The 17,736-nt window shown below is 43.4% G+C and overlaps 1 protein-coding gene across 1 annotated transcript; it reads left to right on the top strand.

Moving 5' to 3' along the window:
• The first annotated feature begins 11,841 nt into the window (after nucleotides 1-11,841).
• Nucleotides 11,842-16,558, top strand: LOC148143481 (putative G protein-coupled receptor 139). The gene is made up of 2 exons (XM_087975205.1): nucleotides 11,842-11,911; nucleotides 15,654-16,558. The coding sequence occupies exons 1-2, from the start codon at nucleotides 11,842-11,844 to the stop codon at nucleotides 16,556-16,558; spliced, it is 975 nt and encodes a 324-aa protein (XP_087831331.1).
• Nucleotides 16,559-17,736: the final 1,178 nt, after the last annotated feature.

The raw sequence follows: 17,736 nt of genomic DNA, 5'->3' as shown, positions 1-17,736 counted from the left end.
GATTGTGGTATGTCCTCATTTCGTTGTCTTTCCTTAGGCATCTGTTGATGAAATTGCGGGGGTATCCGCTTTTGGCGAATACATCGTAGAGGTGTTCTTCCTCTTTTTGCAGTTCTGGTGTACTGCAGTGTGTTGTGGCCCTTTTGAACAGTGTCCTGATGCAATTTCTTTTGTGTGTGTTGGGGTGGTTGCTTTCATAGTTCAGGACTTGGTCTGTGTGGGTGGCTTTCCTGTGTACCTTTGTGGTGAATTCTCCGTTTGGTGTTCTCTGTACCATCGTCTAGGAATGGGAGTTAGTTGTCCTTTTCTTCCTCTCTCGTGAATCGGATTCCTGTGAGTGTGGCGTTGATGATCCGGTGTGTATTCTCTATTTCTGTTTTTAATCATTACAAAGGTGTCATCTACATATCTGACCCAGAGTTTGGATTGAATTTGTGGTAAGACTGTTTGTTCTAATCTTTGCATTACTGTTTCTGCTATGAGTCCAGAGATGGGTGGGGCCATGGGTGTGCCGATGATTTGTTCATATATTTGGTTGTTGAATGTGAAGTGTGTTGTGAGACACAGGTCCAGTAGTTTGAGTATGCCGTCTTTGTTGATGGGTTCAACGTCCTGTTGTCTGTTCTGTATGTCCAGCAGGTTGGCTATTATTTCTCTGGCTAGGGTTTTGTCGATCGAGGTGAACATTGCCGTTACATTGAATTAGGCCATAGTTTCTTCCTTGTCTATGTGTATATTTCTGATGATGTCCAAGAATTCCTATGTTGACTGTGTCTGGATCCGCTGATCAGGTGTTTCAGTTTCTGCTATAGTTCCTTAGCCAGTTTGTGTGATAGTGTCCCTGGTGGAGAGCACGGTGGCACAGTGGGTGGGCGACACAGTGGCACAATGGTTAGCACTGTTGCCTCACAGCGCCAGAGACCTGGGTTCAATTCCCGCCTCAGGCAACTCTGTCTGGAATTTGCACATTCTCCCCGTGTCTGCGTGGGTTTCCTCCGGGTGCTCCAGTTTCCTCCCCATCAAAAAATGCCCAGGTTAGGTGAATCGGCCATGCTAAATTGTCCATAGTGTTAGGTGAAGAAGTAAATGTATGGGAATGGGTCTCGGTGGGTTGCGCTTCAGCGGGTTGGTGTGGACTTGTTGGGCCGAAGGGCCTGTTTCCACGCTGTAAGTAATCTAATCTAATCTAATCTAGTGATACGATGGGTCTGAGTGGGATGTCTGGTTTGTGCACTTTAGGTAGTCCAAAGAATCTGGGGGTGATGTTGATTAGATTAGATTAGATTACTTACAGTGTGGAAACAGGCCCCTTGGCCCAACAAGTCCACACCGACCCGCCGAAGCGTAACCAACCCAGACCCATTCTCCTACATTTATCCCTTCACCTAACACTACGGGCAATTTAGCGTGGCCAATTCACCTAACCTGCACATTTTTGGATTGTGGGAGGAAACCGGACCACCTGGAGGAAACCCACGCAGACACGGGGAGAATGTGCAAACTCCACACAGAGAGTCGCCTGAGGCGGGAATTGAACCCGGGTCTCTGGCGCTGTGAAGCAGCAGTGCTAACCACTGTGCTACCCTGTTGCTTTCAGGTGTCATTCTCTGTAGGTCAACCTGGTTATCTGTCCGTTTTTTTGCAGGTTCCTCAGTGTGATATTTATCCTATTGGTGAGTTGTGAGGTGGGGTCAAACTTCCTCTTTTGGTAGGTGTTCGTATCTGCAAGTAGTTGTTGTGCTTTTTGGATGTACTCTGCTTTGTCCAGGATGACCATCATTCTGCCTTTGTCTGCAGGTAGTATGATTATGTTCTTATCATTTCTTAGTGATTTTAGTGCTTCCCTCTCCTTGTTGTTGAGGTTATGTGTTTGTCTTTTCTTTGTTATCAGGGGTACGATACTTTGTCTTACCTTTTGTTGTGTCTCTTCTGTCAGTCCATTGTTCCTGAGTGTGCATTCTAGTGCTGCTAGGAAGTCTGCTGTCTTAGCGTCCCTGTGGTTATAGTTGGATCCCTTGGCCAGTATTATTTCTTCCGTGTCTGTGAGCTGTCTGTGGGAGAGGTTTATAACTCAGGTGTGTGTTGTGGTGTCCTCTCTGTTGTGTGTTAGTTTGGCCATTTTTTCTTTTAGTGCCTTTTTTTTTTAGGTGTGTAGTCCTGTTCTGTCCTGTGGTGACGGCCTGTTCTATGGTCCGGGTCCATTCCTGATTGGTGGTTTTTGAAATTAACGATTTTTGGCACGTAATTTCTTGCCTGTATTTGTATAGACTGTTGTGTGCTTCTGTAATCATTACCTGGATCATCCTGAATCCGTTCTGTTTGGCTGTGTGCCTGGCGTGTGGATTGTTGACTGGCAGTCTGTATCTGACACATGGTGGAAGGATTCGATTCTTTCGGCAATCATGCAGGAACCGGAGTTGTTTGTATGTGGCGGTTGGCACAGGATTCCCATTTCCTGGCTTGTCTTAGCGTTTCACGCCTGTAGGTGTTCAAAGTTTGGGAGAAGATTTGTAGCTCGGGTGCTCCTTGTTGTGGTTCTGTTCGCCGAGCTGGGAATTTGTGTTGCAGACGTTTCGTCTAGGTGACATCCTCAGTACTTGGGAGCCTCCTGTGAAGCACTTCTGTGTTGTTTCTTCCGGCATTTATAGTGACTTGTCCCTGCCGCTTCCGGTTGTCAGTTCCAGCTGTCTGCTGCAGTGACCGGTATATTGGGTCCAGGTCAATGTGTTTGTTGATAGAATCTGTGGATGAGTGCAATGCCTGTAGAAATTCCCTGGCTGTTCTCTGTTTGGCTTGTCCTATAATAGTAGTGTTGTTCCAGTCATACTCATGTTGCTTGTCATCTGCGTGTGTCTACTAATGATAGCTGGTCGTGTCGTTTCATGGCTAGTTGGTGTTCATGGATATGGATCGTTAGCTGTCTTCCTGTTTGTCCTACGTAGTGTTTTGTGCAGTCCTTGCATGGGATTTTGTGCACTACATTAGTTTTGCTCATGCTGGGTATCGGGTCCTTCGTTCTGGTGAGTTGTTGTCTGAGAGTGGCTGGTGGTTTGTGTGCTGTTATGAGTCCTAGTGGTCGCAGTAGTCTGGCTGTCAGTTCAGAAATGTTCTTGATGTATGGTAATGTGGTTAGTCCTTTGGGTTGTGGCATGTCCTCATTCCGTTGTCTTTCCCTTAGGCATCTGTTGATGAAATTGCAGTAGAGAGATAAATAAGAGGGAGGGGTGAGGGAAAGGTGGCTGGGAAGGTGATAGATAGATGCAGGAGGGAGGTGATACTGATAGGTCAGACAGGAAGGTGAGGCGGATAGGTGGGAAAGACGATGGACAGTTCAAGAGGGCAGTGCTGAGTTGGAGGATTGGATGTGGGATGAGGTGGCAAGAGGAGAGATGAGTGAACTGGTGAAATTGATGTTGATGTGGCGTGGTTGGAGGGTCCCAAGGTGGGAAGATGAGGTGTTCTTCCTCCAGGCATTGGGTGGCTTGGATTTGGCGATGGAGGAGGCCCAGGACAGGCATGTCCTTGGCAGAGTGGGAGGGGGAGTTGAAGTGGTTGACCACAGGGCAACAGGGTTGTCTGACCCCTCACCTCATTCCAGATCCAGCCCTCCAACACAGCACCATCCTCTTGAACTGTCCTACTTGTCCATCTTCCTTTCCATCTATCTGCTCCATCCTCCACTCTGACTTATCAATATCACCCCCATTCTGCATCTACCTATTGCCTTCCCCACCACTTTCCCCACCCCCAACGCCAACCTCCTATTTATCTCTCAGCCCCCTTTCCTCCCTCCCCTCCACATTCCTGATGAAGGGCTTATGATTAGATGAGATTAGGTTCCACACTGTAGGGAACCTAATCTCATCTAATCATAAGCCCTTCATCAGGAATGTGGAGGGGAGGGAGGAAAGGGGGCTGAGAAATAAATAGGAGGTTGGCCACACTGTAGGGAACCTAATCAAGTGACGGCCTGTTCTATGGTCCGGGTCCATTCCTGATTGGTGGTTTTCGGCCTATCAAGTCCACACCGACCCTCCGAAGAGCAACCCACCCAGATCCTTTTTCCCTCTGACTAGTGCACCCAACACTCTGGGCAATTTAGCCTGGCTAATTCACCCTAACCTGCACATCTTTGGATAGTGGGAGTAAACCGGAGCACCCGGAGGAAACCCATGCAAACATGGGGAGAATGTGCAAACTCCATACAGACAGTCGCCTGAGGTAGGCATTGAACCCGGGTCCTTGGTGCTGTAAGGCAGCAAACATCCTGGCGAATCTCATCTGCAGCCCAGAGACCGAAGGCTGGAATCGAACCTCAGTCCCAGGCACTGAACCACCATGTTGCCCCGTAGCTACCGTGGTGCCCAAAATGTCGACTGTCCTGCTCCTTGGATGCTGCCTGACCTGCTGTGCTTTGCCAGCGCCACACTTTTTGCTTCTGATTGCAATATCTGATAAACATCAGGAGATCATGAGGAACATAGGGGTGTCCATGACTTGATTTGATTTATTGTAGTCATGTGTACCTAAGTATATTGAGAAGCTTTGTTTGTGAGCAGTGCATGCAGATCATAGCAAACAAAGACATACAGATCAATTACAGAGGCAGATGCATGGATCAGAGACATAGATCATATGCAGAGTGAGGCATCTAGGTTGCACTGCACAGGAGGTGTGCGAAGCAAGACCAACGTTAACAAGATCAACATTATTTGAGGTTAGAGAGTCCATTCATCAGTCTAATAACGGCAGGGAGGAAACTGTTCATGAACCTGTTGGTGCATGTGTACAAGCTTTTGTATCTTCTGCCTGACCAAAGAGGTCGTAGGAGAGCATTACCAGGGTGTGATGGGTCGTTGATGATGTTGGCAGCCTTTCTGCAGCAATGAGAAGGGTAAATGGTGTCCATAGGTGGGAGATTGGCTGGTCTGGGATGTGAACACTTCCATAGTTTCTTATGGTTCTGCGCAAAACAGTTGCGATACAGGCCATTATGCACTTGGACAGTCTGCTTTCTATGGTACATCTGTAAACGTTGGTGGGGGCCCTTCCGAACAAGCTGAATTTCGTAGGTGTTTCACAGGATTGGATGTGTCGATTGAGGGGGAAGGAACAATAACAATGCTGCACCTGACGAATACGGAGGATGACTAGGTTGTGGTATACATTGGAACCACTGACATAACTAAAATGAGGGATGAGTTCTTGCATCAAGTATTCAGGAAGTTAGACAGCAGATTAAGAAGCAGGACTTCAAAGGTTGTAATCTCAGGAATATACCTGCTTCCACAGCTGAGCGAAAGAAGAGGATAGTGCAGATTAATGCATTGTTCAAGAGAAGGTGCAGAAGGCTTTAGATACCCGGATCACTAGGACCCCTTCTGGGGAAGTGTGTCCACTGCAAAGAATAGGATGAACATCATTGGAGGAGGATTTGGCTAGTGTTGTTTTGGGGGGGTTTAAGCTAGTTCAGCAGGGACAAGGGGATCACAGTGCAACTATAGGATAACATTAACGCAGCATGACTGAGAAAAGGATCCAAGGCACAGCTGGTTCAGCCATGTGCTGTCTCTTGGGAGTAAGGCAATTCTGCATAGCCTCTGCTTTAATGCCACGAGTATTAGGCACGAGATATAACATTGGAGTACCATGTGTCCAATGTTGTTGCCATTCCAGTGATATGATTGAGTAAGACTGGCAACTCAACATTCCGCGGTACAGGATCTTCAGGCAGGATAGGGGAGGGTGCAGGTTTCTCCCAATTAGTTTATTAGTTCAAACGTCAGTTCCTGCAGTAAGAAGGAACGATATTTTGGAAAGGTTGTCAAATGAGGTGTCATGGGTAGAATGTCAGAATAGCAAGGGGCTCTCACTTAGAGAAGTATGCTATACGGCCGCAAACAGTCAGTGAGCAGTTGTGAAGCACATATATACAGGACAACCTTGATTATCCAAAGGAGATGGGCGGGGGGTATTTCGTTCAGATAATTGATCTGATTGTAAACAAGCAGCAATTTATGAGTGACAATTATCTGACAATGCACGCCATAATGCTGTTTAACTGATAACTGAATGCTGAGTTGCCTAATGTAAAGGATGTTGAGAACTTGTTTAGATAATCCAAAATTCGGATAATTAACATTCAGAGAATCGAGGTTGCAATGTAGTCAATTCTCTGAGGCATGTAAGAATAATGACAGTGAATGCATTATGGGATTTCAATTACCCCAATATTAACTGGGATTATCAAAATTCACATGATTAAAAGGGGGGAGATTTCTTCAAATGTGTACCAGATAGCTTTGGACGTCCAACAAAGGATGGTGAATCGATGGACCTAATTCTAGAAATTAAGCTGGACAGGTTTTCGAAATGACTGTACGTAAAGGAAAAGAGAGACATGGTGCAGACAAAATAACTGAACAAAGACTACGAAGTCCCTAGACATTACTTACATCCCAGGTTGAAGTGGGAGACAAGGGAGGAATCTACAGGGACCCTGTCTCAAATTTTCAAATTTCGCCGGCAACAGGGCATGTACCAGAGGACTCGAGGATAGCTTACGTGGTGCGACTTTGCAAGACTGGTGGTAGAGATAGACAAGTGACTCCAGCACAGTGGAAACCACTGGAGAAAATACTGAAGGGGAGGAAGTCGATCTTGATTTAGAGCAAAGTTTTATCCGGGATAGTCAGCATGACTTTGTTAGACACGTTAGGCACAATACCACAAAAGCCCTAAACAACAAGTTTCAAGAGCTCCATGCACACGAGAGAGAGAGATAGGGAAAGTTCCTTCAAAAGGAACTAATTTGCATTGGAGATATTAAGAAGGTTCAGCACCCTATTTCCACAGTGTGAAACTGGTGTATTTGGATCTTATATTAATATACATAGGAGTGCAGCAGAGCAGGCTAGTTAGTTCCTATTTATTAAAATCTTGAAAGAACTTATTGTGGACTCAACTACTTATTCCCACATTCCCCAGACATCCTTTCACTGCCTTGTCTGTCAATAATCTATCTGTCTCTGTGGTAAATATGTGCAATGACCTTGCCCCCGTCAATTTGTGGGGCAGAGTTCCAAAGATTCATGGCCCTGTTACATAAAACATTCGCCTCGCCTCCATATTAAGATGGGGTCTTCCTATGTTCAAGAGTACCCTCTTGTTCTAGTTCCAATTACAAGAGGAAATAACCCTTGAGCATCCACTTCCTATTCCTCAAAACAGGACACAACCCTAAGTTGCCATGACAACACAGTCCCATACCAGCAATCGGTTGAGTGAATCTTCTCCAAAGTACTTCCGACAGACACTGACCTTGTCTGGAAAAAAGGAGACTAAAACTGTACACGATATTTCAGATGTAATCTCACCGACACCCTGTCCAAAAAAATTCTTCCAAACCATTGAACAAAATACTTTGCTTTCATATTCAATTCTGTAATGAAGGAGAACTTGCTGTACCTGCAAAAACATCTTAACTTCATTGGTGTACAATTGTCTCCATTTAAATCTTAATCCGGTTCACTACTTTTCCTGGCAATGTGAACAAGTGTTTTCCTTCTTTATTCATTTTGTGGGATGTGGGTGTCACTGGCTGGGCCAGCATTTATTGTCAGTCTCTAGTTGCCCTTGAGAAGCTGCCTTCCTGAATCGCTGCAGTCCACCTGCTCTGGGTTAACCTACAATGCCATTACAGAGGGAAGCCCAGGATTTTGACCTAGCAAGAGTGAAGGAATGATGTATTTCCACGTCAGGATGGGGAGTGGCTCAGACAGCAAGTTGAAAGTGATGGTGTTCTCTGAAAATGGAGCCACAGGTAGACAGGGCAGTGAAGGCGGTTTTGGGCACACTGGCATTCATCAGTCAGGGCACTGAGTATAGAAATGCAAACTTATGTTGCAGTTGTGCAGGGCATTGGTGAGGCTGCATTTGGAGTATTGTGTTCAGTTTTCATCACCTTGTAATAGGAAGGATGTCATTAAACTGAAAAGAGTGCAGGAGAAATTTACAAGGATGTTGCCTGGACTCAACGGTCCAAATTATAGGGAGAGGTTGGACAAGCGAGGCCTGTCTGGAGCATAGAGTAAGGGGGATCTTAAAGAAGTGTATAAGATCATGACAGGCATGGATAGGGTGAATGCACTCAGTCTTTTACCCAGGGTCACACTCTCCAGCTGTTAAGTGGCTTTTCTGACCATGGTATTAGCAAGGTAACACACCATCCTGGAATTACGTCTGAGGCCACGGTAATGCCTGTCAGTCCCCCATCTAACAAATTCCCTGTCATGTGACTCTGCCAATGTTATCTGTCTCATACGCTTCAGGTAAGGATGCCCCAAGGATTGGTACATTGGCTAGAACAAACAGATGCCACAACAATGGATGAATGGGCCCTGCACAACAACCACGAGACAGGGATATTCCCTTAAAGTCAGGGAACACTTCAGTGGTCAGGGACATTTAGCATCAGATCTTCAGGTGACCTCCAAGGCGGAATTGGGGCTATGCAACAACGCAGAGTGGCTGATAGCCAAGTTTGGTACCTGAGAGGATGGCCTTGACAGGGACCTTGGATTCATGTCACATTACAGGTGACCCCACTACACTATATACTCTCACACACAAGCGCACATACACATGCGCTGGAGCACACTCACGCAGACCCTCTCTCATGCACATGCTCTCTCTCACACACACACAACACATACACTCTCCCACGAGTGCACACACAAGTCTATAGAGTGAATTTGCATTTGCAGATACGTTCTATTTTGTTCAAAAAGCCTGGAATCTGAAAGCAGTCAGTCCACGTGACATTTCATAAATTCCTACTTTGGAAATAGAACCAGTCTGAGTCAAGGCTGGGGTACAGTTAGACTCTAACCTCAGACCTTTCATGCCTTGACTGAGCTGAGATGTCACCTTTCTTTTTAATAAAACCTGAAGTTATCTCGGAACCGTGACTTGAAAGAAGTTCCGATATTTGCATATTAATCCATTGAAACCGGCATCCCCATTATAAGTGATTAAAGACTTAACAGCAATCTAGCTTAGTACAATATATCATATCAGTTGTATGACACTTTGATCTTTTATTATAAATTCTGTATCCTATGATCCTGCCCCACTAGCTAACTGATGAAGTAGCAACGCACCAAAAAGTAGTGCTTCTAAATAAACCTGTTGGACTATAACCTGGTGTTGCGTGATTTTTAACTTTGTCCACCCCTGCACCTCCACATCAGGAATTCCCTTTCGTTATTGCTCCTGCTTTCTTCTTCCTCCCCTCTGTACTCTGGCTAGTGGTGCCAGAAGCTTGGCTCTGACCACACGTACCTGTACTCTCCCCCGTTTCCACAGCTCCTGCACAACCTGCCTGTGTCTGTTTGGCTGCCTGGTGTTCATCAATTCTTTTCTTTCCTTCATCCCCTTCAGTGCGACCACCTCCCAAAGCGTTTTGTTGAAGTACCTCTCAGTCTCACAGATAAGTCGCATTATCTCCAGCCACTTCTTGAGCTCCAAAACCTGGAGATCATGTTGTGTAGCACTTCCTGCGCACACAGTCTTCTTGGTGCAGGAAGGGATGGTGATAGAACTCAGAGAGAGAAGAGCAGTTAGACAGACAAAGGAGTGGATAATGATCTGGCTAGGAAAGTGAGATTGTTAGTGGCTAGTGTGTAATAGCAGGCTGTGTGATCACAAGGCCTGTTGTGTGGGGGTGAGGGCTAGGACATAAGATAGTTCACGTCTTAAAGTTATCGAACTCCATATTGAGCCCTGCAGAGTCCCCAAGTGGAAAATGAGATGCTGTTCTTCCAGCTTCCACTGAGCTTCACTGGAGCACTGCAGCAAGCCTGAGACAGAGATATGTGAAGTGGTCACTCAGTCTGCGCTTCATTTCCCACACAGTGAGCTGCGAATGCAGGAGACTAGATTGTGTGAATTGTAAGAAAAGCACTGCTTCACCTGGAAGGTGTGTTTGGATCCTTGGATACTGAGGAGGGAGGAGATAAATGGGCAGGTGTTACACCTTCGGCAGTTGCAGGGGAAGGTGCCATGGGGCTTTGGGTAGGTGCAAGGGTGTCCCAGAGGGAGCATTCCATGCAAGAGGCAGACAAAGGAGGGGAGGGAAATACGTGTCTGGTGGTGGCATCTCACTGGAGGTGGCGGAAATGGTGGCTGATGATCTTCTGGATGTGGATGGGAGGTAATGACGAAGGGAACGCTATCACTGTTGAGGGAGGGCAGGGAGAGGGGTGAGGGTCGAAGTACGGGAGATAGGTAGGACCCAGTTGAGGGCCCTGGCAACAATGGTGATGGGGAATCCTTGGTTGAAGAAGAAGGTGGTCATTTTGGATGCACCCTCGTCAAATTGGCATCATTGGAACACGTGTGATGGAGATGGAGGAATGGGAGAATGGAATAGTCTTTCCAGGACTTTATATTCACTTTTCAGGCCACTTGGGCCTTCACCAGTCCTTGGTTTGTGTCGCTCTCCCCACCAAACCCCCTAAAAGCCTGAGTACCTTCCCCTGCAACCAGAAAGGATGCAAAGCCTGCTGGTACGTCACCCCCTTCACTTCCATCCAGTGCCCCAAACAGTCCTTCCAGGTGAGACAGAGGTTCACCTGCCTCTCCTCCAACCTAGTTTACTGCATCAGGTGCTCCCGATGTGGTCTTCTCTACATCAGGGAGACCAAACGTAAGCTTAGGGAACAGTTTGCCGAGCATTGCAGCTGGGCTTGCAGGGCCGACTGGACCTCCCAGTCACCACCCATTTTAATTCCCCTTCCCACTCCCTCTCCGACATGACCATCCTTGACCTCCTCCATTGCCACAATGAGCCAAATTGCTTTTTGGAGGAACAACACCTCAACTTCCACTTGGGCAGCCTACAGCCTGGAGGTCTCAACATTGAGTTCTCCAGTTTCAAATAACCTCCCTTGCCTTCCCCCGACTTTTTCCCCATCCCCGACTCCCTCCCACTCCTCCCTGCCACCTACCGGATCCATTCCTCCTGTTGACCAACCAGGTCGTCCCTTTTACCTGTCTTCGCCTATCCTCACTTCACCACCCTGCCCCCGCCACCCCCTTTATCTTCAGATCCCTCCACACCCACCCCCAGTCCTGACGAGGAGTTACACCCGAAACGTCGGCTTCTCCACCTCCTGATGCTGCCTGGCTTGCTATCTTCTCCCAGATTAGAGTGGTGCTGGAAAAGCACAGCAGGTCAGCCATCATCTGAGGAGCAGCAAAATTGATGTTTTGGGCAAAAGCCCTTCATCAGGAATTCCTGCTGGAGGGCTTTTGCTTGAAATGTCGATTTTTCTGCTCATCAGATGCTACCTGACCTGCTGTGCTTTTCCAGCACCACTCTAATCTTGACTCTAATCTCTAGCATCTGCAGTACCCACTTCTGCCCTGCTGTGTTCTTCCAGCCTCCTGCTTGTCTGATGGATAACATACAGCAGTGTACTGATAAGTGCCGAGAAGGTGACTGCAGTTTCCTCAGGGTATATGCATTTCTTCGCACGGTTAGCAATTAACACCATTGCTTTGTCTGGCATTTCCATTCAGGCTGCTATGAGTGAATGAATGATGAAATGTGCGTGACTGTACATTTCACATTAGATTTATGTCAGATCGCCTGAAAAAGAACGAAGTTCATTCTTCCAAACACGCACCGGCTGCAATAAATTATTTGTTGCAAAAAGTTTAATTAAAATAAGAAAACAGACATGAACCCAACTAATTACTTCCCTGGAGATGGTCATGAATGATAAAACTGGTAATGCTTCAGTGCATTCAAGAATACACGCGGAAAGACTGATAGAAATGCACGGAGTACCACAAGGCTTGGTGTTTGCAATTTATTATCCTATCATTGGAGCTATCGGGGTTCCAGGTAAAGTAGTGTAGTTTATTCAGGATATGAGAAATATTGCTTAGCTGCGTTCATTCTCTTCGTTTACTTGCAGTGCATTACCATCTCTTGCTCCAACATGCACGCAAACACACGTCCTTTCTCCAATTTAATGGGAAATAATTATTACTGCTTAACATTTAACCCGCTGTAATTTCTCCTCTTTTTGGCATTTCCACTTCCACAGTACTAATACACAATTGTACCTTTAAACTTTATTCAATTTATTGCTGTGTTTTTGTTTTATATTAACAGTGTTATAGCTGACATTTAACCGTGCCATTTCTCTCCTTTTATGAGCAGAGATTATTCATGTTGGTTTTACAGTTCTACTACTTATTGAATTGTTACTAGGTGTTAGTGTAATACTGGCATTGCTAAGGTGTGTGATACGTCACAGGTTTACCTATGTATTGCATTGACTGGAATATTTGCCACAATCGAAACGAATTTTGCTGTGTTTTTGAATTGTTACTGAAGTTTCATGATCACTCTACTGTCCCTGTGAAAGTGTAAGCCACTGTGCTTTGAACAATCTTCCTTTGTGTGAGTTACTAACCGTAAGCAAGGTGCAAATTGTGGAGACATTGTGTTGTCACTGTTCAAAGGTATGCAATCCAATTGTTGGGATGGTATAAATTTACTTTTGCATTTCCTCTTCAACTATAGCGAGTAATGACCAAAAATGAGCTAATGATTGATAGGAATAAGCCACTTGAATATCTTACACTTGGGAACTAATGAAGGGGCATGAGTATGCCAATACATTAACTGAATATGTTCAATTGCGATTGGATTTTCCACTTGGTAAGTTCTCACCACTGACTGAGAGAAAACAAAACAATCAACAAAAATGATCATAACGTAAGGAAGTCAACATTAAAATTGCAACTTCCGTAACGTTATGTCTGAAAATTTAAAGTGGTGTCAATTGCCCACTCGTTCCCTTCTCTTTGTGAATATTTTTTTGAAAACGTGACCGCTAGTTTCAACAATCCAATATACTTTTAAGTTCTGAGGAAAGGTCACCGGACCTGAAACGTAACTCTGCTTTCTCTTTACAGATGCTGGCAGACCTGCTGAGCTTTTTTCCAGCAACTTCTGTTTTTGTTCATGATGTGCAGAACTCGCAGTTCTTTCGGTTTTTATTTTATAATTGTACATTTGTTTGAAGGAGTTGGCTTTCAACTTCAGTGAGACATATGACATATTCTTCCATGTTTCCACGCATAGTCTGTAATTTATTCACAATGAATCTTTCTCTAATTCTTAAATGATGTTATTCTTCGATGCTGAGTGTTCATTTGTGTTTCCCAGTTCCTTCTTCATCTTCTTTGGTTCTCATTCTATAATTTTATGTCAATATTTCAGTAGTACAGGTATTAAGATGTCATTGAGTTCATGCATCAACACAATTATTTTCACAATGATCCACATTAATTTGGAGGAAAAAGAGATAAATATATGTTTTATTTTTTTTTAATGGAGGCAGGGTAATCCATCATTAATTGTGCGCCCTTTTCTAAATTTTCTTGCTGCTTATGCTATGACTAGCGTTTCATTCTTTATATAATGTACAATGTTCAAGTAAGAATGTGCAGGAAAAACTGTGTTATCCGGAACAGCAGGCTATTAGTTTCCAGTTCACCTGCAGTTGCTAATTTGGGAACTGTGCATCCCTATTAGCCCCGATAGTTCTACAGAGCTCTACAGCAATGCGATCAACATGGGCTGAATTAGTGTACACTGCTACGTTCTAGGGGTGATAATGACAAAAGCAGCATCTCTAAATTGCTTTTTTAACCCCGATTTCTGACTGCACATATTCCTGAGATGCAATCCTCCATCGTTCTTGTAAGGGTGCCCAATCCGCGCACCCTGTGCCAGAGATTCGCGGATATGCCACAGCGGAATCTGCAGCTGCGGGTTCAGTGAGAGTCTCCATTGCAACGTGTTCTTTCTGAAGATGGGCATCGTCCGTCCCTTCTCGAGTCTTCCAGACGTGAACAGTTCTGACTGGCAAAACTGCTGCCAGCTGCGCCATTTTCTTTTTGCTGTGTTCATTGGATGTCAACCCTGTTGGAATCGCTTGAGGAAACAACATGTCTGGTGTAAGGGAGGATGCAACATAATAGGGTGTTGTGTACTCCTTTCACCTCCTTAGTGGGGAAAGGGCATTGCACATCATTAGCATCCAACTGCTCTTATTCTTGACATTTAAGTGAGAAGTGATTGAAGAGTGGATAGTTTTGCCTTGTAACCACTTAATATTCAGAGCTCTATCTGATCAATGAAGCATGAATGCACATCATGCATTTCATCAAAGTCTTTTAGGGCATGACTGTTTGATATTTTACCCACTAGTAATTAATTGATTATTGTCTTCCTTGTACTTATGGCTCTTTAGTTATGCTCCAGTGTTTTTCTTTTTTTGTTTTCCTTTTATATAAAAATGTTTGAACATGATATGACTGCTCTTCTCAATTTAACCTTATAATTAACTGCTATTGCAGACATAATTTATCTATATATGCGATAAACCAAACTGTCTCAAAATATCTTTTCCTCTATTTACAAGCAAGTGTTATTCATCTGGACTGCAGAACTTACCCACCCCTCCCAGGTTAATGCTGTTGCTTGATTTTGTGACCAGTCCCAATTATGCCTTTGGTCACACATTTTCTCTCATTTACTGTTCAGGTCCTATTTCTTAAATTGAAAATATTACAAAGTAACCTGAATTGTATTCTGTTATTTGTGTTGTAACTGAGTGAGAAGAGCTGCAAGTTTTCCTACAGGAGATTTATCACATTTTTATTATGAATTGAAATAAAATAAATGTCCTTTTTTCTCTTTTGGTACTGGCTCTGTTGGTGAATTATCACTCACATATCACAAACAAATTGTGTTTTGTTGACAGTGTTTCTATGGGTGATTTAAGAAAATATTTCTATTATGCTACTTCACCTGTTGGAAAGTGAATTGCATTGTTGTCATTGTCTAAATGTAGCTGTCTTGTACAATTGGCATTGACAGGGAGAGCCAGATTTCCACAAATAGTTTACTGATTCAATTATTAAAATTTCGAGTCATTCTGACTGAATTTGTTTGTATAGATTTATTGGAAGAAACCTGTCTTGTTAGTGATCATTCATAGATGTATAAGGAAAAGAGCAGGAGCTGTTTCATGAATGATCAGCATTTGTTCTAAATTTGCGTTTTCATTTTTGGTCAACAGCACATTGAAGAAAAACATGCCTCTATGTTCCAATGAAAAAAAAAAAGATAGAGTAAATGTTTGGGTATGCTATTTTCAATCCTCAGCAAGTTGTAATCAGTTTCATCATAAAATTGCAAGCATATTGGTGATTATTTGGTTCATCACCTGTATTAATATGTTCTGTAACATTTTGTCAATACAGATGCTTTGTTATTACTTTCCTTTCAATCATTCTGTTTTCTTGCTGTTTTCTGTTTGGTTTAGTCACATTATTTTACTTCATTATGTAATTGATTTGCCTTAATTGTAATAGAGATAATTGCTCAAAACAAAATCCCTAAAGTAAGGTATATATCACAGGACAGGACCTGTTTCAAATGCATCAAATGCACATATTTACAGTTTTCTGTGATATTTTAAGAGTCAAACTAGTAGCAATCATTTGCTCTTGAATATATACACAGCCTTTCTCTTCCACTTTATTTATTTTTCTATCATTTTCAGCCAATGTGGCAGTGATTGTGATCCTGTCTCGAAGCAAATGTGGTCTCTCTAGATGTATCACATATTATCTCGTGTCCATGGCAGCAACGGATCTCTTGGTGATGATTACTGCTGTAATATTAAGTCGAATTGCTGGAATTTTCTTCCCATTCAGTTTTTTGTCCATCACACCACTGTGCAGTCTCCGCGCTACCTTAATATATGCAGCTATTGACAGCTCCGCATGGTTAACGGTAGCTTTCACTTTTGATCGGTTTGTGGCCATTTGTTGTCAGAAGCTGAAAATGAGATATTGCACCAAGAAAACGGCAGCGCTGGTTATAGGAATTGTGTCAATTCTGAGCTGTGTAAAAAGTTCCTTCATGTATTTCATATCAGAGCCAATATACATAATTGACAATATACCCTGGTTCTGCAACATTAAAAAAGAATTTTATACATCACTTGCTTGGGCTGCATATGATTGGATTCGATCAATTGTAACCCCTTGTCTTCCATTCATTCTGACTTTGCTGCTCAATGTTCTAACTGTCAGACACATTCTCACAGCAAGTAGAGCCCGCAAGAGACTTCGGAACCAGAACAATGGAGATAACCAGAGTGACCCAGAGATGGAGAAACGAAGAAAGTCCATTGTGTTACTCTTCGCCATTTCAGGCACCTTCATCCTGTCATATTTCCTGTTTTTTATAACAGTGCTCTATTTCCGGATTGCAAATCTGACTTACTTCTCAAACTCTAATCAAACTGCATTTATTCTGGAGCAAAGTGGGTATATACTTCAGTTTATGAGTTCGTGCATCAACCCATTTATTTATGCAGGGACACAGAGCAAATTCAGAGAGGAGTTAAAGAAAGGTCTGTCTTATCCATTGAATCTATTCATTAAATTATTCAAACTTTAACCAGTGAAATTGAATATGAAATCTCCATTATTTTTCGAGATGAATCTATTAAATTCCAACGTATCCTCTTCTGATCTGCTTTTTTATTGTTTCTCCCGCAGTGTGTGTGTTTAAGAATGTATGCAGCACCTTAATTCCTGCACCATTCAGTTTGGTTAACGTGTCCTATGTTAATTCCCAGTTCTCTGCTTCTTGCTAACTCAGAGAGATGTGTTCCATCAGCCTCACAGGCTTTTGAAACAAGCCTAAAATTATGAATAAGCATGCCATACTTCATGATGGTGTTAGAACATTTTGAAAACTATATTGCTGTAACCATCACTAGTAAAGTTATTGCTTTTTGCCAATAAATTATTTACTTGTCAAGACACATTCATTATTTAACCCTTGGTCTGGATGGATTCTGTCTTTCATACAAGCACTGCAAATCCATCTTGAAATTATGCCAGATGATGTATTTCTTGCTGAGACTGTTCCAGGTGTACCTTAAGAGTTTCATCCTGAGTATCGTGCTGTGATCTGACGGACAGTGAAAGGCTCAAAATTAACATGCCTGTATTATCTGTTCAACTGAGTATGACTATACAATTTATAATATATATAAATGACCTGTATAACGGAATCGAATAAAACATGTCCAGTTTTGTTGACAATACAAAACTGGGTACGATTGTGTGTGATGAGGAGGAGGCACAGAGACGTCAAGGTGGTTTAGAAGAGTTCAGTGAGTAGTCAAGCACATGACAGATGGAATACAACAGGGATTACCGTGTATTTAAAAATAAGAACCTTATATACAAAGAAGGGATCTGTGTATCCTTGTAAACCATTTAATTAAAATAAACAGGCAAGCACAGAAAACACTTGGGTAAACAATGGCATTTCATTGCAGGATAATCGAGTTCAGAAGTAGGGATTTCTTACTGCAGTTATACAGGTCTCTGGTATGATCACAACTGGAAAATTACACACAGCGTTTGTCCCCTACCTTAGAAAAATATACTTGGAAGAGGTGCAGTGCAATGGAGCTTCACTGGCATGATATGGGGTGGCCAGGACTACACGATGGGAAGAGGTTAGTTCAGTTGGATCTATATTCAATTGAAGATTGAATCATGAGAGTGCATCTGACTGAAACAGATACAATTCTGAAAGTGCTGAGCAGACTAGATGCGAAG

The sequence above is a fragment of the Chiloscyllium plagiosum genome, unplaced genomic scaffold (assembly GCF_037043375.1).
Source record: "Chiloscyllium plagiosum isolate Xiang-an unplaced genomic scaffold, Cpla_swu_hap1 HiC_scaffold_27, whole genome shotgun sequence".
NCBI lineage: Eukaryota > Metazoa > Chordata > Chondrichthyes > Orectolobiformes > Hemiscylliidae > Chiloscyllium > Chiloscyllium plagiosum.
This window is presented reverse-complemented; position numbering and strand designations above follow the sequence as displayed.